Source organism: Apteryx mantelli, chromosome 5 (assembly GCF_036417845.1).
Source record: "Apteryx mantelli isolate bAptMan1 chromosome 5, bAptMan1.hap1, whole genome shotgun sequence".
Lineage (NCBI taxonomy): Eukaryota > Metazoa > Chordata > Aves > Apterygiformes > Apterygidae > Apteryx > Apteryx mantelli.
In genome coordinates this window covers 54,702,450-54,729,938 of record NC_089982.1, presented here as the reverse complement: position 1 = coordinate 54,729,938, position 27,489 = coordinate 54,702,450, and the positions used below count along the sequence as shown (strand labels likewise).

General features: G+C 36.4%; 1 protein-coding gene across 3 annotated transcripts in view; it reads left to right on the top strand.

Moving 5' to 3' along the window:
• The first annotated feature begins 1,387 nt into the window (after nt 1–1,387).
• Nucleotides 1,388–27,489, top strand: part of TUSC3 (tumor suppressor candidate 3) — a 139,343-nt gene continuing 113,241 nt past the window's right edge. For 2 of the 3 annotated variants that reach the window (XM_067297144.1, XM_013949579.2), the window contains exon 1: nt 1,388–1,540. In XM_067297144.1, coding sequence (XP_067153245.1) covers nt 1,418–1,540 — 123 coding nt within the window. In that variant the 5' untranslated portion in view covers nt 1,388–1,417. The remainder of the gene's footprint in view (nt 1,541–27,489) is intronic. The other variant, XM_067297145.1, reaches the window with a different exon arrangement.

Below are 27,489 nucleotides of genomic sequence, written 5' to 3'. Positions count from 1 at the left end.
CGGTGTCTGAATTAAAAAAGTCTAAGTCAAGGGCTGTTGGTCCAACCACCCTATATACTTGAGAAGTAGGGCCCAGACTGCCCACCATATGTTATGATTATTATTTTCCAAAGATAATGAGGATCTGATGGATGTGGATAACAGATGGTCTGAACTCTCTAGAACTTAGAGGCTTTTATCGATCTTAAGCATCTGGTAGTTGATTTGAATATGATATACAATTCCTATGAATGTGAGTGACTTGATTTTTCTCAAAGGTGCATTGTAGATGTAACAAAAGCAAAAGGAACATGACAAACTTTTTGATGTTTTAAATATACAATGCTAAGACCTCTCCAATAGCATCAAACTATCACTGATATTATCACCAAAATGTTATCTAAAAATTCTGTGAAATTAACTGCCCAAAATAAAAAGATACTTATGAATCGAGCCTCTCAGTCCCTCACTCTTCTATTTTATTATGGTGTTTTGATTATAAAATTCATCATATTTTTGAGTGACACAGAAAAATCTCTAAAGAAATGACTAGTTCTGTCTTTGGAGTCTTCAGTGCAGATGTGTGTGAATAAGTTATGCAGCATAAGTTGAGTACTTGGAATCCTAGAAAAGAAGGAAAAAAAAAAGAAGTATCTGCTCATTAATTTAACATTACCTATCCTGTGCACTGCACAGTGTGTACTTCTATGGAAAAAGATGTGTGATCACCTATTTGAAAATTTTATCATGCATGAGAGTACCAAATTACAGCTGCATGGTTAATGCTCTGCGAATTAAATTCAAATTAATTGCACCAATATATTACATTAATATTATTTTCTGCAAGGAAAATGTTTTGTGTGAACAGTGAAATGTGAAAAGTTGTAGACAGGCAAACGTGGAAATTTTTCCTTTTTATGAAGTACATCGCCTTGGTTCATGACTGCACTTACTACTTCAGGTAGCTGTGGTGGTGGCAGCTCTTACGGGGATGGGAATTGTGACCAGCAGGACAAAGCTTCTCGCAGCAACCCGGAGCGGGCAGAAGTAGCCAGGGGCCACCGCTAATTGCAGGGCTTGGGTACGACACTGTGCTGCTGACAAAGCTGACAGCATGTCTCCCTCGTACACCTCCTGCGTGTAGGGCTGTGCGTTGATGCCCGAGAGGTGCCCAGCAGCTGCCAGGATCACGACCTACCTCACCGGAGGCCTCGGCGCGGACGGTGCCCGCTGCCGCCCTTGCGGCAGAGCCGCCGAAATGGCCTCGAAGCGTCCCGGGAGGCACGCGGTGAGGCGAGCGCGAGAAGAACTACATCTCCCAAGAGCCGCCGCGCTCCAGAGCGCCTCCGATTGGCCCGCGCCCGCGCCCAATCAGCAGGGAGGAGGTGGGCAGCGGTGCCGCAGGTAGTCTCCAGAGGGGACTGGCGCTGGGGGGAACATGGCGCTGGGCACCAGGGCATCGCGGCGGCTGCTGCACCTGCCGGCCGGGAGCTGCCTCTCCCTGCTGCTGCTGCTCCTCCTCCTCTGCGGCCAGCTCGGGGGAGGACAGAAGAAGAAGGAGGTAGAAACATTCCCTTCTTTCGCCGCCGCGCCCGGCTGAGGGGCTGCGGCTGCCGGCCCTGCTCGCCTCCCCCTCCGCCGCGTCCGTTGACGCCGGCGGTGCCCCGCGGAGGGGGCGCTGTTCGCCCCTGCCCCGGCGCGGGCCGCCCTCCTGCCCGGCGGCTCCTCTCCCTCCCCGGCCCTGAGGGGGGCGCCCGTGGGGCGGCGGGGCCGTGCCGTGCCGTGCCGTGGCAGGCCGTTACCCGCCCTCTCAGCGACCCGGCCTCGGGCGCGCTGCTGCCGAGCGCGTGGAGCCGCGCCGCCCTGGGCCCCGCGGCGGCGCTCCCGCGGCAGGGCGCTCGCGGGCGGGCGTGAGGAATAAAATTAAACCGCGTGTTTATGGTGGCAACTGAAGTAAATGCCCAGAGTCAATAAATAACGGTGAAGCGATCACACCGAGTCCTGGCTGTGACTAGCAATATGGGTATTACGTTCAAGGTGTGTTCTGGGTAAGCGAGACGGAGGGAAGAGCAGGTCTGTTTTGGTTTTAGTAGCAGCAGTGTATTTTCAACAACTTTGATATTTAGATATGGAAGTGTGCAACAAATTGCTTTTCCATGTGGTTGTTTAATATTTTCCCTTTTCAGATTTTAATGTTACTAGAGATTATTATTATTATTATATATATATATATATATATATTTTTTTTTTTTTGTAGCTTGCACCCAGATTCAGCTTAAGTTCTCATATGCCCAGTGCTAGGCCGATGCCTAGAATCTCCATAGTTTTCTTTGACTTAATTTAGGGAAGAAGAGGATCTTTTAAGGACTGAATAAGTACACGCTGTTGTAGTACTTCATTTCTTGTTAAGATTTTTTTTTTTAATCTGTTTTTGGTGTTGCTAGAGAACTTGTGCTTCATGGTGGTGGAGGGGAGGGAAAGAACAGTTCTGCTAACAAATCAGCTCTTTAAATTAGCTGCTCAAACAAAGCAGACTGGTCAAAAACATTTTTTTGGTTTTGATTTTATTTAAAGAAATAAGTGGTCTATTAATTATAGGCCAAGGAAGTAAAAGCCCAAAGTTAGTCTGTAAAATCCTTTCTTTAAATGTCTAAATAGTGGTCTGATTTTGTGGCCTTATCAAGTTAAATAATAATCATAGTTGTTGAAGTAAAACACTTGTGTACCAGTGGAGAAAATGAACACCTTAACTCTAGATGCTCTTTTTTCTCTCTCTCTCTCTATACACCATAATTTTATGCATCTGGAAACAGTAGGGAGTGATGCGTTGCTCTTCTGCTGCTATAATTAACTTTTTTTCCCCAAAACTTTTATTAAAAACCAAAAAGCTAGTAAGTTAAATATGTTTATTGTTTAACACACTTGATTCTCTCTTGCTGGCATTGCAACTTCTGTTGGCGCTTTCCTGTGGTATGGCAGCTGTGCTAGCAAGATAGCTGAAATAATCTTTTTTCTTCTTAAATGGAATCCTTTCCTAATAGTCAATAATGGCAAATTAAAATGGACATCTACAGATGCTTTCTATCATGTTTTCCAGTTTTATTGCAGAGATGCAGAGATGGTACCTAGCCATTCAGGCTGGTATTTCTCTCTGCTCTGAAAAGCTCATTACTCAGTTTCTTCCTTTTAACTGATGTGATTTGTTAACTAACACTTCTCAGTCTTCTGCATCTTTTTACTTCCATTTTTTGTTAACATTTTATATTTCTTCATTAATTCTATGGACTAAATACTGCTCATACAGTCAGAACACTTACCGGTTTTATGGAGACTTATATCTGCAACTACGTATTACAGAAATTAGTGCAACATTGTAAGTGGCTTCTCTCTAAATGCAAGTTTAAGAGAACATACTATAGTGTTTTTTCAGGGTTTTATTCACTGTAGCATACATTATGAATGTCTGTGTGTGTCTATTATATATGTTATAGCTGAAGCCTGTCTCTTTTCTAATCTCATATTTAAAACTTGTCATAGTTTGTCATATATATATATTTACATACATTATATATATGTATATGTGAGAGGTGAAATTTGAACTTCCTTAGAGTAAGGAGTTTAAAAATAACATTTAAAAAATATTGTGAGAAAGATTATATGAATTGAAAAAGCACAGAATTTTGTACTGTGGGAGGTTCCTTTTCAGAATACTGTCCAGAACCATAGTGGAAGAAGAGGAAAATGATGGAGGTAAAATGAGTAAAATGAACCTAATTTCTTCCATGCAAAAACTGAGAAGATTGCCATAGTTTTTATGGAAGTCAGAAAAATGGCTGAACATACAGTGAAATGTTTCAAAATGAACACTACAAGAGGGAAGTTAATAGGGTTAAAGTGTCTATTTCAGGAGATAAAAAGAAGTCATATCTCAGTTTCTTCTTTCTAGCTTGCTTTGTGTGTGTATGTGTCAGGGGTGATGCTGTGGAAGGAGAGGTTAAGGACTGGAGAAAGAAAACATCTTTCCCAATCAACTTTTTTGAGAACATGGAATACTTGAAAAGTCCTTCAAAATGAAATACCTCAAAAATGAGGAGGACTTGAGGTATTGGAATAGGGGTTTTAAGCAAAGGACATAACCTTAGCGAAGGCAGGGATTTATTATTTATTTATTTTCTTTTAAAGCATTGACTACATAGAAAAGTATGCATAAAGTGCAAGTCATGAGTGCTGTCTGGATCAGTTATATGAGTCTGGAAGATGGAAATAATGACTTTTTGGAAAAGAGAGGATTGAGTTCAGCTATTAGATGCTTCGAAGAAATTTTTAGGCTAGCAGAGAAAGAGATGAATGGAGAAAACTAGAGAAAACTGGCCTTTCTGGCACAGATTCATTGTACTGATCGTGAAATACTATAACTGTTTTTAGAGAGGAAAATATAAATTCTTAAATTATTGAAATGTATTGACCTATCATTAAAAATATTTTGCTTTATAACTTAAGAATCTCCTTCTGTAGCAAATTAGTGAAAGCAGCTGAGTTCCAGCTTAAATTTGATTAAATTTCTAAGAATGTAAAGGATCATTAGAGATTTAAATTATTTGACAGCAAATCATCTGGTGTGATTGAAGTTATAATTCTAGAATGGCAGCATGAATATATAAACATACAAACATTCTTATTGCTTTTCTTTAATCTTGTTGTTTGCTCTTCCGTGTTGTGGACACCTGTGACAGCCTTTGCTGCTGAAGAGATAAGTAGAAAATGTTGGACCTTTTTCTTAAAAGCACCAAGGTTAAAATGCAATAATTTGGAAATTAGCAAGAGGAAGAGCAACACTGTAACTTTCTCTCCTGATTCATGATTAAGAGAGAACTGAATTTGGAAAGATTGCTTTTATGATTTTAATTCTGATGATCTGCAGTATCTTTATTTAAAAAGAAGCAAACAAACGATTTCCTGCTTCTGTAAACAGCAACATATGACTGAACACCATATTCATAACCTGAGAAAAGAATAATTTACTGTTTTCACAATCTCTGAGATAATGTAATTTTATTAATATATGGGCATTTTCTGTACCACAGACTTCTAAGGCATGTTCCCAGTCCTTTTGATGCTCTTTATATACACACACATGGCTTCTATATAGTTGAAACTACTAAAACCTAAAAGGAATCAGGAGGAGAATATTATCCCTTAAAATATGCCAGTTGGCTTTTTATTATAAATTACTTCACATAAGCAATTTACATTTCATGTTGCTTCATTTGTTATCATTCATCATTATTATGTCCAAACAGATAAATAAGAATTTTTTTTTGACTAAAGCACATAGATGGAAAATGTTGCTTTTGCAATGTTAAAAGCATTTCTGATATAGGATAAGGTTTATTTTTGAGCTTTTGGGTGGACAATTCAGAAGCTCAGTTAAACCACTGAAATGTAATTGGAGTAGCTCTTTTCTGTGGGCAAGTTAGTCATTACTTCTGGTTTAGACACGGGGAAGCTATGCATGCTGACTTGTATCAGCTTCTTTCAAGTGTAAATATCTAGTGTAAGTATTTTGTTAGGCCTAAATGTACTCAGCAACATCGTTATACCTCAACAGTATCTTCTTTTAATCTTATTCTGTAGTAACTCAGCTGCTTCTGTAATAGCTTATTTTGCCTGAGTAATTTTGAAGTATTTAAAGACAGTTATCCCTGTCACTGACCTCTGCCTTCCCCTTCCTACTACCCTCACCCCTTTCCCAACTGGGTATAGAAGTTATGATAACTGTGACAAATCGTAGAATACTGTCCTTTCAACTCTGTCATTAGACATTGGGATTCTCTATCCCAAAACTCAGCTATATTTTTATTGTTCCTGTTCAGATGTCTATCTGATTTGCCCTTAAAAGCCTTCAGTGCTGGTGATCCTACAACTTCCCTAAGTAACCTATTACAGTGCTTTATTGCTAGAAGGATTTTTTTCTAATGATCTAACCCAGATTTCTCTGTGTTGAATCACCGTATTTTTGAGCCAGTTATTTCTTGTCCTTGTTGTGACCAGGGAGAATAGATTGTTCTTTGATGCATAGTCCTCTGCACTTAGACAGGAAATAAAGATTCCATCTGACAATTCTTCCAGGATTTTTTTCCCCCCCTATAAATGGAAGTGACTTTTTTTTTCCCCCTCCTTAGGCTTTGAGTATTGAATGTAATAAATTTCCTGGGAGAATCGTCAGTCCTGAATGTAATTTTCTATGTTTTATCAGAAATCAACTGGGGTAGATAGGCAGGATCTTCTGTTGCTGCATCATGTGTTCTTGTTTTCCTTTGGGTTTACGTGTTGAGCTCTTCTTGTTTTTTCTTCTTGTTTTTTTCCAAGTTCTTGATGTTTATTGCTGTATTCCTTTCCTGGCAGCTGGGATGGTGCATTCTGTTTTAAAATCCTTTTCTTAGTCTGACTTGTTTTTGTACCATAAATGTAGCAATTCTCACCTTTACAGATCTAGACCTGCAAAATGTGCAGCAAGACCTTCTGCCTTTAGACCCTGCTTCTCCAAAATGGAAGAGGTGCTGCTACTTTTGCTTTTTCCTCTGTCTCTTGACACTGTTTTCAGTGTCTGTTGCATTCTTTTCTTCTGATCAATGCTCCTGTCTGTTTAGTTTAAAGAAAGAAATGGTGAGAAGCATGTGGTAGAGCCAGTGGCAATGGGAAAAAAAAAGAAAGAAGGAAATGTTAGAAAAACAGCCTTCTGTAGAGGAAATTGTTACTGATAATATCTTGGAAATTCCATTTATTTCAACACTGAGCAAATAATCAGTGTTGGATAAAGAAAAGGGAAAAGATGTATGAAGAGTTAGGAGTGTTCAGCATGGATTCAACGACATGTAGTATAAGGTACAGATTCTTGAGTCTCTCAGGATCTCTGATACTATTTTAACAAAATAGTGATGAGCAAAACTTTAGTTTCCTCTCTTTATCTTTTAAAGTTTTGTTTAACATTAGACTTGAATATAAAGCCTATTTGACCTTTTAATCATTGAAAGTTTGTGTTTGGTCTCCAGACTGAGGAGCATGTCATGTTTTTGCTTTTGAACGAGCATGCAGGAAAATGTTTGGCATTTACACCAAGTATAGGCTCCCTGTTAAAAGCCTTATTAAAAATTAAGATGAGGCAAAGGTTGAATCTTTGAAGGGAAACTCAGTCCTGACTGTAGGTTCAGTTTCAAGTAGTGTTAAAGGTGTATTTAAAATGGGGTATTTGTATTCATTTATGTAATTTTCCATTTTTTCTTTTGTTGCAATAGGGGGAAAAGAGGATGTTTCAATCAATACTTAAAGCTTTTAAATAACTGTCCTGGGTTTGAAGTGAAATAATGGCAGTAAGTCATACCTGAAAATGTAAAATCCTTTGAATGCAATTCTGAATTTTTTTTCTTCTACTCTATCCTAAAAATCAGGGGGAAGAAAGGTGTTTGCAAGAATTGTTTATTTTCTGCTGATTTTTGTGAGCAGCAAAATCCTCTGTATCCCTTTCTCTACTCTCCCAAAGTAACTAAAATTTTAGAGAAGTTTGACAAAATATACTAGTAGTTCTTATTTTAACAAGTCTGTATAGAAAATGGAAATGTCTATAGTGATTGTATTCAGTAAATTAAGTAGAGGATCCTTAGAACAGCCTGATAGTGTTCATGTAATTGGATTACTGAAACTTTTTTCTGTCTCAGATGTCTCCATTTGGCATCCTAGCTGTCATAAGACAGATCAGTGGCTTAACTGATCTTTTCCCCTCTTCTGTTCTATAACCGTTTATACAGCACATTCTGTGCAACCACAGGGAAAATAAAGATGGTATCTGCTCGAATTCTAAGTGCTCTGGAAAAATCAGAGGGTATAATTAGAGGGGGGAAAGCATGTTTTTTTGTTACTATTTTGAATCTTTGAATTTATTGATTTCATTTTTAAAAGTGCTTTGAAGTTCAAATTTTGTTGGCTAAGCTAGTGATGAGAACTAAAAAAGTGACTTTATTTTGTATTTGTTTAAGGCCTTTTCCTCTTGATCTAATAAATCTGGAAGTAATTCTAATAAAAAGTATTGTTCATCTTTTCATTTTATGCTATTCATTGATATTATATCTTTAATATGTGGTGTGTATGTGTACATATATATATAGTATATGTATAAAATTTAATCACCATTCTGATTTTTAATGCTGAAACTTGCAATAACAAGAGAGTGCCAAGAAATAAATTGAAAGATATTTGTAATGTGCTCCTCAAAGCAGCATTTCAAATGAAGAGACTCATATTTCGTATGCTATTACTACAGTGCAGAAAGTCCTTCATATTCTGAGAAAAATAAGTAATCCATTCAGTGCAACTATGAATTTACTTATCTTAAGAAAGAATTCAAAAACACCTGGCAATCTTTTGGTTACAAAAAATAATCCCAGGCATTTGAGATGGAGAAGATTTGCACCTTGTCAATACAGTCGTCTTCATGACACTACTCTCTCTCTCTCTCTCTCTCTTTTTTTTTATGGTTTCTAAAGTGGCAGGACTTCTATCATTTCTTCGGGGAGACTGTTCTCCCCTTTAACAGGATTTACTGTTAGGATTTTATTCTCTTTTGATCTTTGCTTCTTACACACCAGTTTGGAATACCCTAAATTTGTCATCTTCCACTTAAGCAGTAGCAGTTCTTAACCTAATTTTGCTGTTCTGTTACTTTTTCTCTTTGTGGAACTGCATCTTGAGCTCACAGAGTTGCTGAAGGCTATAGCATCTGCTGCTTTAAGGATAGACACCACTTTCTGCTCTGTTTCAAATTCGTCTTTTTCGTAATTTTGTATCACCATTGCTATCTGTCATACTGCTAGAAAATGAGGATGTTCAGTTACTTTCCTTTTTCATTTGCCTTACAAAGGCCAACTCAGACAGGGTCTGGTCCTGAATCCTGTATATTTTCACTTGTGTTTAATTTTTCTAGGTTTTGTTGTGCATGTTTTGATGCCTGAGCTAATGTGTGTGTCTTTTCAAAGGAGATTTTTGAGCTTATAAAGCAAAAAATGCAGCTAATATAGTAAAAAGCTAACTAAAGTCTAAGTTTTAGTTTTGCTTTTTGTTTTAATAACTTATAAACATTTGGTAAGTTTGCTTTTTTTTTTTGTGAACTCTTTGATACTTAGCCTGTTTTCTGCAACTTATGGAAGTAATTGACAGTTGTTCAGCTAATTGATTAGCTAATTCCCTTAGCACTGCGTGTTATCTAGTCCTGCTAGCTACACATGCAGGCTTTTTTTCCACATATTTCCTTGCTTAGATCCTGTCAATGGCTCAGGTACATTCTGAATATAGAGTTAAACTCTCTTAATTCAGAACTGCACTATCCTCTAAGAGTCTGTTTAGAATAATTATTACATTTGTATTGCAAGAGTTTTTCTTCACCATGCTGAGGAACATGGTTATTTTAACAATAAAGTGTGGAAGGTATTTATTTGGTTGCCACAACTTAAGCTTTTCTTGATAATTGTAGGTGCTCTGTCTTTCTCTACTGTTGACTTCAATGCTCCAAATTATTAGTTAAAATGTTTTGTTCTTTTGCCTTCTTTAGTTAGCATCAATGCTATATGACCCTCCTCTACTTTTAGTAGTAAGATAGAACTAAATCTAAATTACATTTGATCCAGAATTAATAATTTGCTGGAGTACTAAAATAATAAAAATATGAAAATTAATCATTTTTACTTTTAATCCTATTATTTTTATGTAAATCTTCATCTTTCTATAAAAGACCTAAGTAGAGACTCAGATTCTGCAATGTAGGTTAATACAGGGAATGATAAAACTGAGCAGATAAGATTTGGGGAAATACTTCAGCTTTCCATACGCTATTTTATCAAGGTTATCTGACAGTATACAGAAGGTATTTGAATACATGTAGAAATCTGTTTTGACTGGAAGAGGTGACATATGCTTTTCTAGATACCCTAGAAGATGTAGAGTGGGATTCAGTGAAGGAATAAAATAAACAATTGCAGATGCTTAGGTAGTTGTTCTAAGAGAGAAATTCAAGCAACAGCTAGGTTAGGCAATTGTAGAGCAAGTTAGACAGTTAAAGAAGTTGGGCATCTCACCATGGATTGCGACACTCGCACACTGTGTAGTCAGTTATCTTGAGCTAGGCAAGAAAAAAGCAGAAGGATATGTCTGAAATCTTGTCCTTCTTTGGAGTTTGGATGCTAGAGTCAGAACTGCAAAGCTGTGCTGTCCACTCTGTATCCAGAATTTGACATCATTTCGTAATATAGGTGTCCTGGGAAAGTACTGTGCTGACTTCAGCTATAGGAGGAGATAGTGGTGATGACTACTTCTGTATACTGGTTCTTCAATCAGGGTTATGTACATGGTCCTTAAAAATTATGACAGTAAAAAAGTAAAATGTGAATGTAGTCACTAGGTTACAAAGTATTGCATTCTTTCTGGCTCCATTGATATTGCTGCATTTTGTTATTTTTTTTATTTACACACTGGCATAGTTATGGTTAAGGTAGTGCAGGCACACCTATTGATTGTAGTTTATAGGGTATGGTTTCAGGGATTCCCCATGAGAAGCAGGGCTTGAATACTCCCAGGCTGATAAAGATTGCACTGAATCCATGTCTCTGTACTTGGCCAAACACTCTAGCCTTTAGAACAGTGTACAAATGCACACAGCTATAATAAGTGGGGTTAGCTTTCAGGCATGTTTTTAAAGTAAATCCTCTGTGCCTCCTTTCAGTGAGAGAGTTTCAGGTGTGAATTAGATATGTTCAGATTCTGCCTGAGATCAGGTTCTTTGAGAAATTAATGAACTTGCTACCTACTTTATTGATGTTGGTGGGGCCATAGGCTTGATCTCACTGCAAAGTCTGAAGCAGTTTAGGGCATGTTCACAGGCCTAGAGAACACTGAGGATTGTTCCTCCTTTATCATTCTGAGTATTCTTTACATGTAGGCTGTGCAACTTGTAGCAAGTCCAGTTCATATCCAACTACCAACTGAAGTTGCAGATGCATGTGGTTAGTGAACTTCCTTACCTTCTATCCTTCTGTCTAGCCAGTCAAAAGTAAGTCAGCTAGACATGCATACCTCACATCCAGCGTAACATTACACATCTTGGTGACTTAAATGGAAACCCCATCTCATTTCGACCTGAACAGTGTGCTTTAGAAAACAAAGGCAATGTTGTTTGCTGAAGTAGAATTACAGCAGTTTCTGGAATAAAATTAGTATCTTTCTGGATTAAACTTTTTTTTTAATTGGGATAGAAAAAGTGCATATGAGAACATAAAACCAATTAAAAGGTGTCTTTTGAAATGAAGAGGGTGTAAATTTCCAGGGATTTTTATTTATTCTAGCTTTTATTGTAGTCAGCAATCTCTTTGAGATGTTACTTTGCAGTACTCTTTTGAAATATCATTCCTAGAAGATTTTTTTTTCTTTGCTGCAACAACTAGACTAACAGAATTAATGGGATGTATAAACAGGTTAATATGATATTAAATGCAATGCTTTACTATAAAAGCATGAAGAACCAAAACTTTATTTGCTCTTATGTTTGTACCTTTCTGACCTTACTTCCAAAAAATTTTTTAAATTTTCGTCAACTGTTTATATTGTTGTTATACTGTAAGAAGGCTTTCAGGCTGTGATGATAGTAGTTAATTATTGCAAAAATCAGTTCAAAGTGGATCATTCTTCCTGGTGGTGGATGACTGAAGTTGGTAAGATTTCTTCTTATCAGCTACCAGCCATATGCCTTACATAGAACTGCTGTTAATGGCACATAAAACTTCATTAACAGACAGATTCCTCCTGCATATTCTCTGAACTGCTCAGCAAGTACTAGATTCTTCTAACTTCACTCATGCTGAAATGTGACTTGCTCAATGAGTAGCCTGTTCAGATAGGAGTGCTGAATCTGTTCCACTTACTCTTTTCTATGAGTAGTTGTTCTGAATTTGAGGCAAAATGCTTATGAAATATGCTGACACAAAAATTGCATGTAAATATCTTAAAAAACACACAAGAGATACACTCCTAAAAAGACAAGTTGTGATCATTCAATCAAATATTGTTTTGATCCAGCATAAGCATTTTGGTCATGCTGCTGAAATGTGTCATTTTATTACAGTTAAATAGTGATTGTTCTCTTGGTACTCAGTAATTTCATACAGGAAATTGTTCCAACAGTATACTTTTTCTTCAAGGAAACATGACATGATGATGCATTAAGAAATATTTAAAGTGTTAACCAGGTTTAAATATTGAGATTTAAGAGAAGCCAAATTCAGTAATCAAATGTATTCAGAGATGAGGATTTTAAACTTTTACAAATCAGTTAAAAGCTAGAGACTGGATTACTAAGTTGTTTGAATTTGTTTTTTTCATTTTTGCATCACACTTCTAAATATTATATTCATGGTTTGTATTCTTGGTAACCATATGATGGCTGAACGTTAATGCATTTCATTGGAAGGTTTTTTTCATCTTTTAATCTCTATGCCTAATTGCTGCCAAAGCTTCCAGTCTTAAGTGGAAAGTATGTGGCAGGAATTTCACTGGATTTCCAAGAATGATTGAAGTCCTAGGAAACTTGCTGAAGAGCAAGATGTGGGACTGTTAGGCCTCTTCTGCCCACATCAGATGAGTTTGCTTAGTTATTGACAATAAGACAATGCTTTAAATAGACAAGGGAGAAATTGTCACCCAGCCAGTTGGATAGGAATGATGCATTCATACCGAAGTTACTGGATAAACCTTTTCATTCTGTTGTTAGACTTGCTCTTCTCTTCTTAGCAAGGTGTGGAAGGCAGCTCTTGCCCATATTTATAACTTTTCTTCAAATCTGTTTACTGATAGCAATGCACTAACTTCTTTAGTGGGCAATTTGTTTAGAAACTAAGATAACACATTATTAATATCCGCTGGACAGGCTCCAGATATTATCATTGTTTTTCATTTCCTCTGGTCTTTTTTGGTTGTGGGCATTGCTAACTGTTTTCCACTTAAAATGCATGATAGGCCTTCTCATTTTTTTCTAATTTTTTTTTCTGTTTGGTTCCTGCAAGCTGGATAAATCAGACAATACTTTTTATATATAAATATATTTATATATAATTTATATGTATATGTTTTTATACATACACACATACACACATACACACACACACACACACACACGTGTGTTCTGGTTTGTCCTGGTGTACATGAAATAGCATTTATCCTTGTGTTGACAGCTATAGATTTTTGCCCTCCTACAGCTCTAAGCCTAGATTCTGGAATGATCAGTGTGTAAACCAGACTTCATGGAGAATGTAGCTTTTGGAGTGCAACATTTTGATCTAAAATGCTCTTATTTAACTATTGATTCTGTTAACATTACTAAATTTGTTTAAAACTAGTAGGCATCTGAAGTTCTGCTTCTGTCCATATGGAGGACAGTGCTCATCTGATTCGGTGGCTTGTATTTTAGCCCACTCTATATGCAGAAACCAGGCATTCTTAAACCTAAGTCAGTTTGCTGTGAACTTGCAGCACTCACCAGTAGGATTTCATTTGCCAATGAAATGTGGCATCTCATTCTTTATATATAGTAGCCTTGTGGTTGGAGCACATAAGTGGGAAGCTGAAGCAGTTAGAACAGTTGACACAGTTTCACAGATATCGAATGATTATCCCAGTTCACATAAGGTACCCTAAACACTGGACTGTCTGTTCAGGATACTTGAATCCTCTTAAGGTGGTCTACGTTATTGTTTTAGTTCCAAGCAGGCTCCTGGTCTGAGGTATAGCAGCTGTCTTCCACTCTTAATGCCTTGTTTACATTTTGGACTGATTTCTGAGTGTGTGAGTTGGATTCTATTAGTGAGATTAAGCTGAAAGATGCACTCCAGAAATGCAGGTAATGCACTCCAATTGCTAATGTGCATTCAGCCATTGGAACTAGTTTAGAACTAGTTTGAAGCAAAATACTCAAAATGTGCAGGGTGAGGGTATTAGGACTTCAGAAGCAGCTGTTTTGTTCTACAGACCCAGTCTTTTGCAGTGTGCTACTCACTAATGTAGATGTAGTCAACCTCTCCTTTCGCACAGGCACAAAGCTTCAAAGAAGGTTGCAGGATTCGCTGGGCCAGAGAGGTACAACAAGAGGGAAGATGATTTTTGTAGCTGCATGATGGTTTTTTGGAAAAGGGAAGTCCTGACTTCCCAGAACTATTTATGCATTTAATCCAATAACTGTTTAATGTAAAATATTGTAATACAATCTGTTCTACAAGGCTTACTTGTCCCACCATCTGGAGATGGGAGTGCTGCCTGCCAAACTACAGTTTGGGAACACACAGAGGGCAGTAAAGGGCATCAAGGTTACTATCTTGTAGCAGTAGTTCTTCAGGATAATCCCTGTTTATTCACTTTCTCCATCTAAACTGCCCTTGCTTTCCCATTTGTAATTGCTTGTATCAGTGTAGGTGGCTGAAGGAATATAGTGCTGCCAAAGCCCGGTGCTTATAGTGCCAGCCCCTGAACATTTGGAAGTAACAGCCTTGCTGGGAACATAGAGGTGCTCTAATCAGCACTTCTCCCTTTTACTGTTTGTATATTCCAACAACGCGGAGGAGAGGGAGCACTCACAAAATCTGGCATATAGTTACCCAGTGGCAACCAGGAGATCACAGAATGGTTGAGGTTGGAAGGGACCTCTGGAGATCATCTAGTCCAACCCCAATGTTGATGTTTGTTCAAATGTGAAATTGCTAGCTCTAATCTCACTTCCTGTTTGCTCTAGATCAAAATTTCCCAGTTAACTGCTTCTTGTGTGACTTAATTAAACTAAGCACTGTATTGTATCTACAGATACCAAGCAAGGGAGAGTTTAGCACAAGATTATAGTGGTGTTTGTGGTTGAGTTTATAGGTAGTCAAATATGGCCATATTTGACTCAGTTTTAATGGAATGTAACGTGGAGGGGAAAAAAAGCTGATGAGTTTATTTTAGTGCAAAATCTTTTATGCTGTAAAAGACATTAGTGTGGGGGCTACATCAGAAAACAGTGAGGCCTGAATTCATCCCACTTAACTTTAGGCTTTTAATTGAGATTTTATTATTGGAGGTTTAGCAACCCTAAGCACCATCAGTGACAGAAGATGAGACAGTTCAGGCCATATAAGAACTGAATGATATTTCCCTCTTCACCCTATTTATAAAAAGCTTAGGGTGAATATGCTGATAAAAGGAACTCCTGCTCAGGAATGCTTCATACTTCTTTTCTCTATTAATGTATGGGTAATTGCAAGTGTGACCGCAAGGCGGCCAAGAGAGGGTTGGATACCGGCAGAGAGAGACACTCGAGGTTCTTAAGGGGTTAAACAGGATAGGTTTAATAAAGGACTTGCACTACAGACTGCACAGGAGCCCCGGCAGCTGCGCAGAGGGGTCGCTGATGGGAGGCTGCTGGAGGCACGGGTTGGACGCAAGGGTCAGATGCACAAGTGGACTTGTTGTATCCTAAGGGCCCCTTAAATCTACCAGAACTATTTCCTTATCTCAGCTGTGCTAACCTCGTAGCTACTGTCCAGGAAGCAGCTAGACACTGTAGACAAAACAGAATATGCCTGCCTGGCCCTGATGGGAACTTGGTCAGTGTGTAGTTTCACATGCTGGGGCTGCTGCCATGTACTCTGCCAGTCACTGCCTCCTCACCAGATCTTCTGCAGGTGTTCTCACTACAGCAAGTATGCAAGAACTTCATCCAGATGGCTGACAGAGGAAAAAGAAAAGCTTTTGAAAAAGTTCTGTTGTTTGAAAATGCTGAGGATGTTGTTTGAAAATGTTGAGTCATGGAGAAGGGAAGTGCTAAATGTAATGGTTCTGTCATATTTTTGTCATTTTTCTCCTAAGAAACAGGAATTGCTAGGAAGTTCTGATAATAAAGTAACCAATAAAAGGATGGCATAATGGGATAAACCTATGGAGAATAAATGTCAAAGATGGTGAAGAATGTATGCGTAGCTATTAGTAATAAAATGACACTGAAATAATCTAAATGAGGATAGATGAAGCCTTTTTTTCCTCTCACAATGAGAACTTTAGTCATGATCAAAACTAGATTGAAAAATTATAAGACAGCATACTATCCAGAAATGTATATTCATACAGAGATAATGGGTACAATTTAAAAATTGCCCAGTTTTAAAAGTGGAAATTACATTCAGTTAATTTGGTGTTTTCACAGCTTCCTTTATTGCCTAGTATTTCTAATTTTGTGTTAATTTTGTGAAATATTTAACCAAAACAAAAAGAAGAAAGAAGATTGCCTTCAATATGATGAAAGGAAAGAAGAAAAAACGAAGTCTGATCTTTCTTTCACCCAACCTTTTGAGATCAGATGGATGTGTCATTTGAACCCATGTATATCTCAGTTCTCATCCCTAGCAAAGGAGAAAACTGTGAATTTTAGTTTATGGAACACAGAGCATATGAAGTAGAGTTTTTCTTAAAGTGGATTCTTTTTTTGATGAGTCATGCAAAGTCATGCTTTGCTCTGCTTTGGAAGCTTTCTGTTCATATCGTACAGTAGATTGTACATTAAATTGACTAGATATTTGTGAGTCTTTTGTGGGTATTGTTAATACACTTGAAAAACAACAGTTTGTAGAAGAACTTATACCTCACAGCAAGTTTATCCTATGATAGTTGTGTGTTTATAAATATATTTCTATATAGTAAATACATATATATATACACTTAACTATGCCAGAAGCATTTTTAACATTCTTATGAATAGGTACATGTTGTTTCAGAATATGATACATAAGTAACTTTCCATGTGTGATACTTGGGTTTCCAAAAATCAGATTGAGAACTGAGAATCTTCTACAGAGGAAATTTCCAATCCCATTAATAATTGTACAGTGTCCTTTTCTAATTATTTGGCCTATTGAGAGAGGCAGGTAGAGGGATATTTGGAAGAAGAAAAAAAAGCAACTTTATAATTAATTTCTTCATCCTCAGAACAATTTGACCTTGATGCTGAAGTTAGCTTTCACTAATTTCAAGTGAAGTAATGAAACAATGTATTAATTTCTAATATACTTTTAGAAAAAAATTAAATTTGCTATCTTTCTCTCTCCATTTGAGAAAGAGAGAGAGACAGTGGTAAGACTGTCTTTGATGCTAAAGCATCATCAGGAGACCTGAGGTATTTGGATTCAATTGTTAGATGTGTAACTGGTTTTCTGTGCAACCTGCCCAGTGTTATTTCATTAGTTCTCCATTTTATAAAATGGAGAGGTTGGTGTTTCCCCTAATTCCTGCTTTTTCATCTTCATAGCCAAGAGGATGTAGTAAATAGATGAATTGCCTTTTTTGTTTCTGAGATATGGCAACCCAGATTCTTTTTAATTCTCTCTGGGAAAAGCTAATCTTTACTTGATATGTGCTTTGTGCTAAGTAATTTTTGTGTAAATTATTCCTTTAGGAGCTTTTAGTTAATAAAAACACCCTAGACCACTTTAGAAGTCCATCTTTTGTCCAAGACAACTTTCAAATGTTAATGATTTTGATATTTTAATACCTTTCTTGGTAGCACACTATCAGTGTCAAATTTAGTTAAATTAATTTTGAAAAAATGTTAAGTGCCCATAATTTCTCTAATGCATTTTGTCTCTCTACAATAGCGCTATTAGGTCTGTTATAGAAAGTTTTAATGAACTTTTTATTCTCCATTTTATGGAACATCATCAAGCAAAGGAAATTGGACATACAATAGAAGTCCATCAAATATACAGGGGAACACATGGTGTAACAACAAGTTTCCCCTTCTGTCTTTTGAGGTAATATCTTTGATTTCTGTAACAGTAGCAAATTTCAGAAGAAAAGCCTGAAGATGTGAGTTTTCTTCCTTACATTGCTGTCCCTTATAATTTTTGACACTTTTATCAATGAACTTTTCTGCTGTGCCATGTTTAAAAACTACCTTTTAAGAAAATATAGGGAACAAGAACACATCCATAAAGTTGGCTGCTCTGATAGTGGATGTGTACTGCAGGCATACCGTAATAACAGTTGCTTTGAAATATTTAAAACAGCAGTCCAAAAAAGAAGTGATTTTTGTCATTACTTATGCATAACACTTGGTTCTGAAGAAAAGTGTGTGTGAACTCCTGCAAATTGAAGGAAATTCCAAACGTTCTCTCTAAAACCAGTTTCCAAGATACCAAGCACATGCTGATAGCATAGATTCCATTACTTACATTCTGAAATTTTTCTAATGAAAGAAGGAGGCATGACAAGTGTTCTGTCCTCTTTCCATGTTTCAGAAGTATGTAGGCTTCTTGTTACTGAAACAAGGACCTGGGTAAATTAATGTAGGTAACGTTAATGATAGAAGACGAGAGAAAATAAGAGCTCAGCAGAAAAGGATACAGCCCTTCTCAGAAAACCCTCTTTTGGGTAACTTTTTTTTTAAATTAAGATAGAATTTCCTTTTGTTGCTCTTCATTGAATATGGAATCATTGTAAGCAAATACTAGAGAAGGGCAGCTGGCTCCAGGCTTTTTTCCTTCAACCCAGTTTCCTTTAAACTCTTCACTGTGTATGTTCAGCAAGCCAAAAAGAAATTATAATTGCACACTTTTCCCCACCTCCTTCTTGAGATTATCTTTTGTATGGATAAGATTTTAATGCATTTAAAATTGAAGTTACAGAACAATTAAATCAAATCTTTGAGTCAGAGATCATGCTTACATCTTAGTTATAGCTTTGTTAAAGAGTTCAGTTTCAACAAATGTTAATTTTTTCCACTCCAAGCAGCAAAAGATAATATGCAGAATGTAAGCTTTGAGCAATATCGAAATCTTTCATACTGACTTGAAAATTTTGTTTATTCCTACCCAATTCTAGTTGTATTGCTCACTTTCTTTTGTAGCATCATTTACAAGCAGTCTAAGCCCCTTACTGGAATCTCTTTGGGCTACATAGTACATCATCTCCTGATTAACAGAAGTCAATCAGAGTGGATTACAGTTCTTTTTGCCATAATGGAGGATTCATGTACCAAAATAAGCCTGGTGAATTTAGACTACATATCTGTTATGGGTCATAAGCCCTTATCTTCCTGATAAGCATGTGGAGGAAAGAGGAGGGAAATACTGTTATTCCTACCAATTAACCGTCTTGTCTAGAGGACTACTGACAGAGTTGTGAACAAGAAAATTAAAATGATGCTTAGAAAGCAGGAAGCTTTATACTTTCCAAATTAAAAAATAAAAAAAGCTGGTGTAGAACTAATTGTTTGTCCAAATCTTACCCTGTATCTCATGCTGCCTTTCAGAGTGACCAAACTAATTTGCCCCATCCTTTCTAACCATTATTATTTCTCAGAGCTAGGAATAGAGTCTAGGCTTCCTGACTATCAATATTTTGTTGCTGATAGGAGAAAAAAAAAATCAAAAACCCCAAAATGTAAGTTTAAAGAGAAGTGTTTCATTTCCTTTAAAGGCTGGACTACATAGAAATGCCTAGTTTTGATAACATCTAAGCTATTGAGGTCCCTTTTTTGATTCAGGATATTTCTGTTGAGGTCAGGATACTCAAATCCTCTCAGTTATGGAGTTGGAATTATTATTTGATGGTGTAGGGTTCACTCAATGAAAGATAAAAGAACATGGTTTGTTGATAGCGTGTTTTCTGGGACAATTCACTGGTTGATGCTCTTCACACACCTAATTTCTGGATATAGGCTATTCAACAGAATCCACTGTCTTATTAGCAAAAAGCTGTCAAGGTTGATTTTTCAGTTGTGGATTTGAGTGATTGCCAAAATGGCAGCTGTCGCACATGCAGAAATGTCCTTTGTCAACATAAGGTGCATTTCACTTTCTTTGTCTACAAACTCACCAATACCAGTGGAGAGTATACTACACTTGTCCTAGTGTAAGGAAGAGCTTTGCATTAGGAGCTGTAGTTGATGCATGGTATACCTGATTTCCAAATCTCCCTGAGAGGAGTTTTAGAAAGTGAAGTATTAGTAACTCTCAAACTCCTCTCTAGCTGATTAGTGGCATCATATTTTCTAATTATGGAAGTTTAATCTTACTGTAATTATTTTCCCCACTTAAAGGTTAATACTGCTATTATTATAATTTGTATTAGAGAATACAGATATTAGGATAAACATGTCTCAGTTTTCTTTGGAAGGATTGGTGTAATGCAAAACCAGCAATAACTTTTCTCTTTAATGCCCAAGCAGGTGGAGATTTTCTTCTTCAGTTAGAAAAATTGCTATAAGCCAGTACTGAATTTTTGTTTAAATGAATGATGATGATATCTTTTGTTTCTTTACGTTCACAACAGGGCACAGTATGCTTACTCAGATTCTTCAAGAATAGAAATACGATGGGAAGAGAGGTGTGTGCACTCTTTTCCTATTTCATATTGCCTATATTTTTCCTTGCTTCCATTATTTTGACTTTTGGGATAGATGTCACGTGTCTTGTGTCAGCATAAACAACTGCTTTGTATGCTCTGCCTCCAGAAGTCGTAAGATTTGGATGTAGCAGTCACATAAATAGTTATAAGCAATAGCAACAGTCATTCTGACCTATAAGCTGTGTTATAAACAGCTTCTGCACTTTTGGGGAGTGCATCAACTGCAGTCCTGCCCCAAAAGCTATAGTTTGAGGGTGGCCTGTCTTCATGGATCACATGGGTTAATGTTACACAAAAAATTCTCAGACAGATGCTCAACACATTCCCTTCTTAAACAAAAGTGCACCTTTGAGATTATGTTGTTAGAAGATGGATGCTGGGCTGTTTCTAGCTTCCCTTTTTGAATGTTTAGTATTCACAGATGGATTGACTTGGCTAAGAATTTCAGCAAAGTGCTTCTGAAACAATGTTAAATGAAAACTTTTCCAAACTTCTCAATGTTCAGTTCATACTATGATCTGGTTTACTGTTGTCTTGAATCTTAGGCTACTGTTGCTTCCTTTTCTTCTGCATTTTCACTATTGTCTTAGGTTCTTGGATACGCTCCAAATGCATATTATTTAATTTACCACAGTGCATTCCCGGTTGTTGATTTACCTCTTTCTCTGGTAACTATACACACTGAGCAACTGTGTCTGTGTCTTGCAGCTGCCCTTGCCAAAGGGCAGGCAGCTAGCTCACACCCAATTGCAGTAGAAATAATTTCTTATCTCATTTCCTTAGGACTGTCCATTAAAATGATGGTCAAACACTTCATATATGTTTTGAGACCCTTCAGATAGCATGTGCACCAATATTAGTCACTTCTTTCAGGTTCAACTTTCTGAGTACGTGGTCTGTGTATAACTGAAAAACAGATTGAAATCCTCAGTCTTGCACACTTAGAAACTGATGGGAAGATGTGCAAATTATTGTGGCAACAGTACAAGGACTGTAAAATAGTTTCTGTCTTTAAAGTGATGCTTTGATTCTGTTTTAAAACATAATGAATATACTCTTTAAATACTGTGTAGGTAAATTGCTTTTTTATTTCAGTCTAATTACCATATTGTTTCCCTTTCTTGTATTTTTTTAAATGTTTCTCTGTACTTTTCAGTTAAAAACGTAATTTTAAGTAGATAAAAGTCTGATGACTGTAATGCATCCTGGACTTTGTAAAAACAATAGTTAGATACCAATAATGTCTTAACTGTTGTAACTCAGATTATACCTCACCAAGAATGAACATTCTCTGATAATTCTCAAATGGTCATTCACAGTAGCAAATTATAAATGATCAAGAAGCTGTTCAGTAATGCACTGTTATCACTGCTTTGGAGCAATTAGTTTACAAATTTCTAGGGACTTAAGTTGCATTGCAATGCAAAACCTAAGAAGTATGCTTTCACAAAAGCAGTTACAATTTGATAATTTGGAGAAAAGCTCCTCATTTAAAATATGTGGAGCCATAAATCACATTAGCAGATTACTTCTGAAATCTTACAGGAAACTTTTGAAGTCCAATTTTTCATAAAGTAATGATCATACACTTTTTGCTGGAAAGAATTGTGTACTGTAAAATTAAAGATAATAAATATAGTTCTAGGTGTTTATAGTAACTGGAAACTATGCATTGTATCTGCCAAATAGCCACTCATTGAATTCTTAGTCATGGATTAAAATGTAAATAAGTTGGCCCAATCATTGCTGAATAATAAGTGTGTGTAATAGCATGTAATAAGTTGACCCAATCATTACTGATGAACTCTGTTCATTTTGGTGATAAATAGCTAGAAACCAATAAAGCTGTCCAGTTAGTGCAAAGTGGACAGCTACAAGGTACCACACAGCTGTAGGAGCTACCTCTATATTTATTTACCTTTATATAAGCAGTATTACTTTTGCATTCAAGTTTCTGGCTGCTGAAATGGTCTCTTGGTGTTATGGTCCTTCAAGACAGAGTTAGACAACCTGTGTTTTGAAGGCCGAATCTGATGTGTTAGAACAATTCGTATGGCTCCATTGGTGCTCTCTCTGTTAACCGTTCTTGCAGTTCATATGGCTTCATTGTGATATGCTCAGATGTCTTTGTATTGCTGAAAGGCATATATCATCACAAAAAGCGTGTACTGGGTCGCATAACAAATGTAATAATATATTGTGTGTATATATATATATATATAAATAATAACAAATTGTAATAATATAACCTGAAGTTGCTATTTACCGGAAGTTACCAAATTATTTTACCCAAGGTGGTGTTAGTTTTCTAGCATATGACAATAATATTGTATGTATATGTAGTAGATATGTATCCACCTGAAACAGTGTATTATAATGTTTCTTCACTGTTAGATGACAAAAAACAGTGTCTTATTTAGACATACTGGTTTACTTAATTCTCTTTTTAAGGTAATTTAACTTAGTGCAGAATTATCATTTGCTTCAATTTTGGACTTGTGAGAACAACTGTCTATATTAAATACTCTTTATGGCCTCCCCGACTTAATATCTCTTCCTTCACATTCAGGTTATATCCCTGGCCTTCACTTGCTTTGGTCTTTCTAGTCATCCTTTTCTCCTGTTAAAGCTGTATAAATATTTTAACTTCTTAACCATTTTCTCTTGGGTTGTTTGGGTTGTTAATTGTTCAGAAAGAACAAGTAGTTTACCAACAGTTTTCCATTTTTTAAGTTATTATGTGAAAAAGAGAAACTTGGACCACTAAGGATATTGCAGATACTGATTATTTTCCAAAGGGAGATGGCCTAACAGTGACCCACATAAGGCTACGTTTGATAGGGATTCTAAACAGTGTGCCTTATTTTTAATGGCACCATAAAAACAGAGAGGAAAGAACAATATTTTATATTTAAAGATCTCAAGGTAGCCTGAATAGAAGGGATATGATTTTTTTTTTTGCCTGATTTTCTCTTACCTGATACACATCCTTAGAAATAAATGTTCTTTGCATAGTCTCAGTTCTTGGATGCTCATTTTTAACAGACAAATTAAGAAATAGTTGGATCAGCATACTGCTCCTGTGGTAACTAAAGTAACTTGATTTAAGTGGGACTGGTGTATGCAACGTATATCTTAGAATATGTTTCTGTGACACGGAAGGGTGTCTCCAAGTTCAGGTTACTTCATCCTCTAGATACTATTCAGATCTTTTAACTCATTTGCCATCTTGGCAGATACACTTCTTTGTATAAGCGTTAGTCATCCTGACCTCTTATTTCTCCTTGAAATTCCCCTCTGTACTCAGAATAAATTCTTTCCTAAATTTATGTTCAAGAATACAACTATCCTATGATAGTTTTTGCTGCTAGCATTACTTTTAGATTACTTAAGATCAGAAAAATATTTATCTTTTCGTATTTAGATTGTTTTTAGTTGTTATCTTCCTTTTGTGTTAAATTATAACTCTTTCTGTGTAATTGTCTTGGGAGCAGTTTGGTATCTGTATCCGCATTGTCTTTGGATATTTGCAAATAAAGCTTGTAAATGAAGAAACAGCCTAATAGTATGTCAGACTCTTTCCTATAGCATCTTTTTTTTCCTCTGATAGGGACTTTTTAGGTTTTTAACATTTCTAGAAATAACTTTTAACTCTCCTAGTATAGTTTTTCATTCTGTGTTGTCTTTTGCTTCTCAGTGTAGAATTCCACTTGTTTGCTAAACCCTGTGAGTTTTTATAAAATGCAAAGACACCAGCTGCAATCTCAGGTCATCACAGAAGAAGAAACTTTTTGCTTCCTGTGGCTACATTCTTGTTCTGCTTAACTGAAGACTGAAGTTTCTTCCTTCCTGTAGCCCAACTGTTCTTTTTTATCTGTCATTTCCTACTACTTGGGTTCCTCAATTTTTTATTTTCCTCTTAGCTTTTTTCTTCTTTCTAGAACTGAATATTTGCCCTGTCTGTGTGATAGAGGGCATCCCTGCTCAGCCCAGGGAGCCAATCCCATCTTGGAATGTTTTGACTGCCTTAGGGGAAGTTACTGGCAAATCTGCCAAAAATTGTTGTCTAGGATCTGTTCATAGTCAAATTTCAGACCAGCTCCAATCACTTTCTGTATTATATGCTGTATTTCCTTTCCTGTTAGAGTATATTGTTTTTCTTCCATTCTGTTTCTTTATATTGTAACAACTAGCACTTCTATTTTTTTGTGCGATATTTTTCCTTCCTACTTTATTCTTCATTGTGCTTATTGCTTAGTGTCACACACATTTTTGTGACTATCTAGATATTTTTCCTTATAGCCTTGTTTTCATCTTTTCTGTGTTTTTCTGGAATATTTTCAACAAATACATTTTCTCAATAATTTTGATCCTTCTTTTCCTCTCTTCGAGAGAGAATTGCTATTCTTGATACGTACAGATAAGTTTAAAAAGACAGCCCAATCATCTGTTTTATACCTGCTGTTCTAAGCCAGATTCTCATACTCTGCTATCCTTTTAAAGAGAGAACTGAATGAAATAGCAATCTGTGCTTATTTTTCTTGATTCTAAATTGACCTTTTCTGCTTGCATGTATTTTATGCATCTGCTTTAATAATCAGAATATAGAGGGATAGATTATAATATCTGATAATACTTAGTCCTGTGAATGTGTATGTCTGTGTAAATGTCCCACTGAAGTTTGTATCCATCAAACAGTACTCCCAACTATTTGTTCTGAAGCTTTATACAAAAGGAAAAAATGTGCTTTCTTGGACAAGCAGCATGATGCTATTCATTTCACCTATATTTCTGACATGCCATGGTTTTTGAAGAGGTGACAATTCATCTACAGTCTTTAGGATGGCATGTGTGAGGATGAGAGGCAGTATTTTCGGTGGTATTCCTTCAAAACTGGAATGAATTTATGATGGAGATCAACCCAGTATAAAACCTGACTCCTCTTGAGGTACACTGTCAATCAGCCTTTCTTGAAAAACTGAGCTAAACCCATGGTGATATAACAATACATTATAGCAACCCAAAATATTGTTTTATATTTTCAATTGGGAGAACGTTGTCTTGCTTCCCAAATCATAGTTTAACTCTGGATCTGCCTTACTACCAAAAATGAACTTTCATTATTTTGAAGAAATAGCTCTTTATCTATTCTATTTTTATTAAAGATAAAAGCTTGGAGTACGGAAAAACATTTGGAGTAAGTCTTACACCTCCAAAAGAAATATGTGACTATGTTTTGTGTTCTGTGCCTCATATAGTTCAAGGGGATATGTAAAGTCTCCACTGTGACAGAAGATCGAATGAAACACAAAGAATAATACAAACATGCCAGAACATCAAACTAACTTAGTTCATGGCACTGTTAGTTGAAATTGCAGAAACACTAAATATCAAGAATTTCAAGAAATGTACAAGGAAGGTACTTGATGAGATGGTGTCCCTGCAAAACACTGTAAAACACTGTAAACACGACCTTGTAAATTCATAGTCAGAAGACACTGATTTTAGGAGTCTTAGATTCTGTATTGTCCTGTCCTGTGTTAAATATTGAAAACTGTAATTCTGTTGCATTTCTTTTTGTTCTGTGAAAGTGAGTTCCAATTCTAAGCTGTTGTGAAGAAAGTGAGCATGATTCCAGAATAAACAATTGAGAAAATATTCAGCTGAAGGAGTTTTGTATGCACAAAGTATTGGCACAAGTGTGACTATTGATAGTATATTATAGCCAGTTCTGGTATCAGTGCTGAAGAATATGTTGATAAATAGCAAAGCATTTAGAAAAGAATTGCAACAAATATTTGTAATGTGCCTAGAAGTGAAAGGCTCAAATTAAGTCCTTGTATAAAAACAAACATTAGGGATGGCCTTGACAGCAATCTGAAACTATATAGGGAAAGATCTGTTAAGAAAGGTGTCTCTCATCTAATTTTTTATTTGGTTTGACAGCTGAAAGCCTTAGGCAAGTGAGATAAGAAATTAAGTGCAATTTTTTTAATGTATTAAAAACTGCCAGTTAATTTACTTGGTGATTTAGTCTCTTTTGTCTCTCAGTCTTTAGAATAAGATTTCTTCTAAAAGGTCTGCTTTGAACTATATAAATCATGAAATTAATACAGCAGTTGGGTGTGATTCTAAGGGTTTTGTAGTAGGTCAGATTCAGTGATTGAAATTGTTCTCTTTGGCTTAAAATATGAAAATTATCTATAACCAGCACAGTTTCCCTGACTGATTTCTGTTCTGCAGTTCATTTTGTATGCAGTGTATTCTTTCAGTATGCCACATATTTGTATCAACAAGGCATAACTGCATTGCAGAGTGACAAACTAGCTATTCTGCTATCTTTTTAATCATTGGGTTTATTTGGTACTTGAAAGTTAGTGGGATCATTTGTTAGAATATTAGCTGAATGTTTCTATCAAAGTACTCAGCACTGAAATTAGCAGTGCTGACATTCTAAATGTCGTTTGTAGATCTGAAAGTCAGACCAGATGAGTAATGCAAGTCATGCTTTCATAGCTGTTTTGAATTTTACACAACTTGAGAAAATCAGCACTGCACCAATGTCTAATCAATCAATTCATTTACAGAGTTTTCATCACAAGCCTCAGAGTTGGAAATAAGATTTTTTTTTATTGAATAAATATCTCCAAGAACAGTGCAGCTTAAACCATTACAACATTGTTCTGGCTTCACTACTTCTCCCTCGCTCTCTGTCATCTGGAATTTCTTGAATATGCTAGTGTTACATAAAAGTAATGTTTGTTATAAGAACAAGATCATTTGCATATATACAACCATCAGCATTCAGTTCTGTGATCAATCCATCTTTGTTTGTCAAAGGAGGTCTAATGAATTACTTGAGGTAAATGTGTTAGATTAAGAACTTTTAGAAGTTGCACTGGTGCTATCACTAGTTTCAACATGAGATCCCATATCCGCCTAATGGTGACACCACTTGAATGTCATTGCTAACTTCCTCAGTGATCTTACAGATGACTTTACTTGAAAGAGTTTGAGCAAGAAAATGAAAACAAAACTGCCCACTTGGTG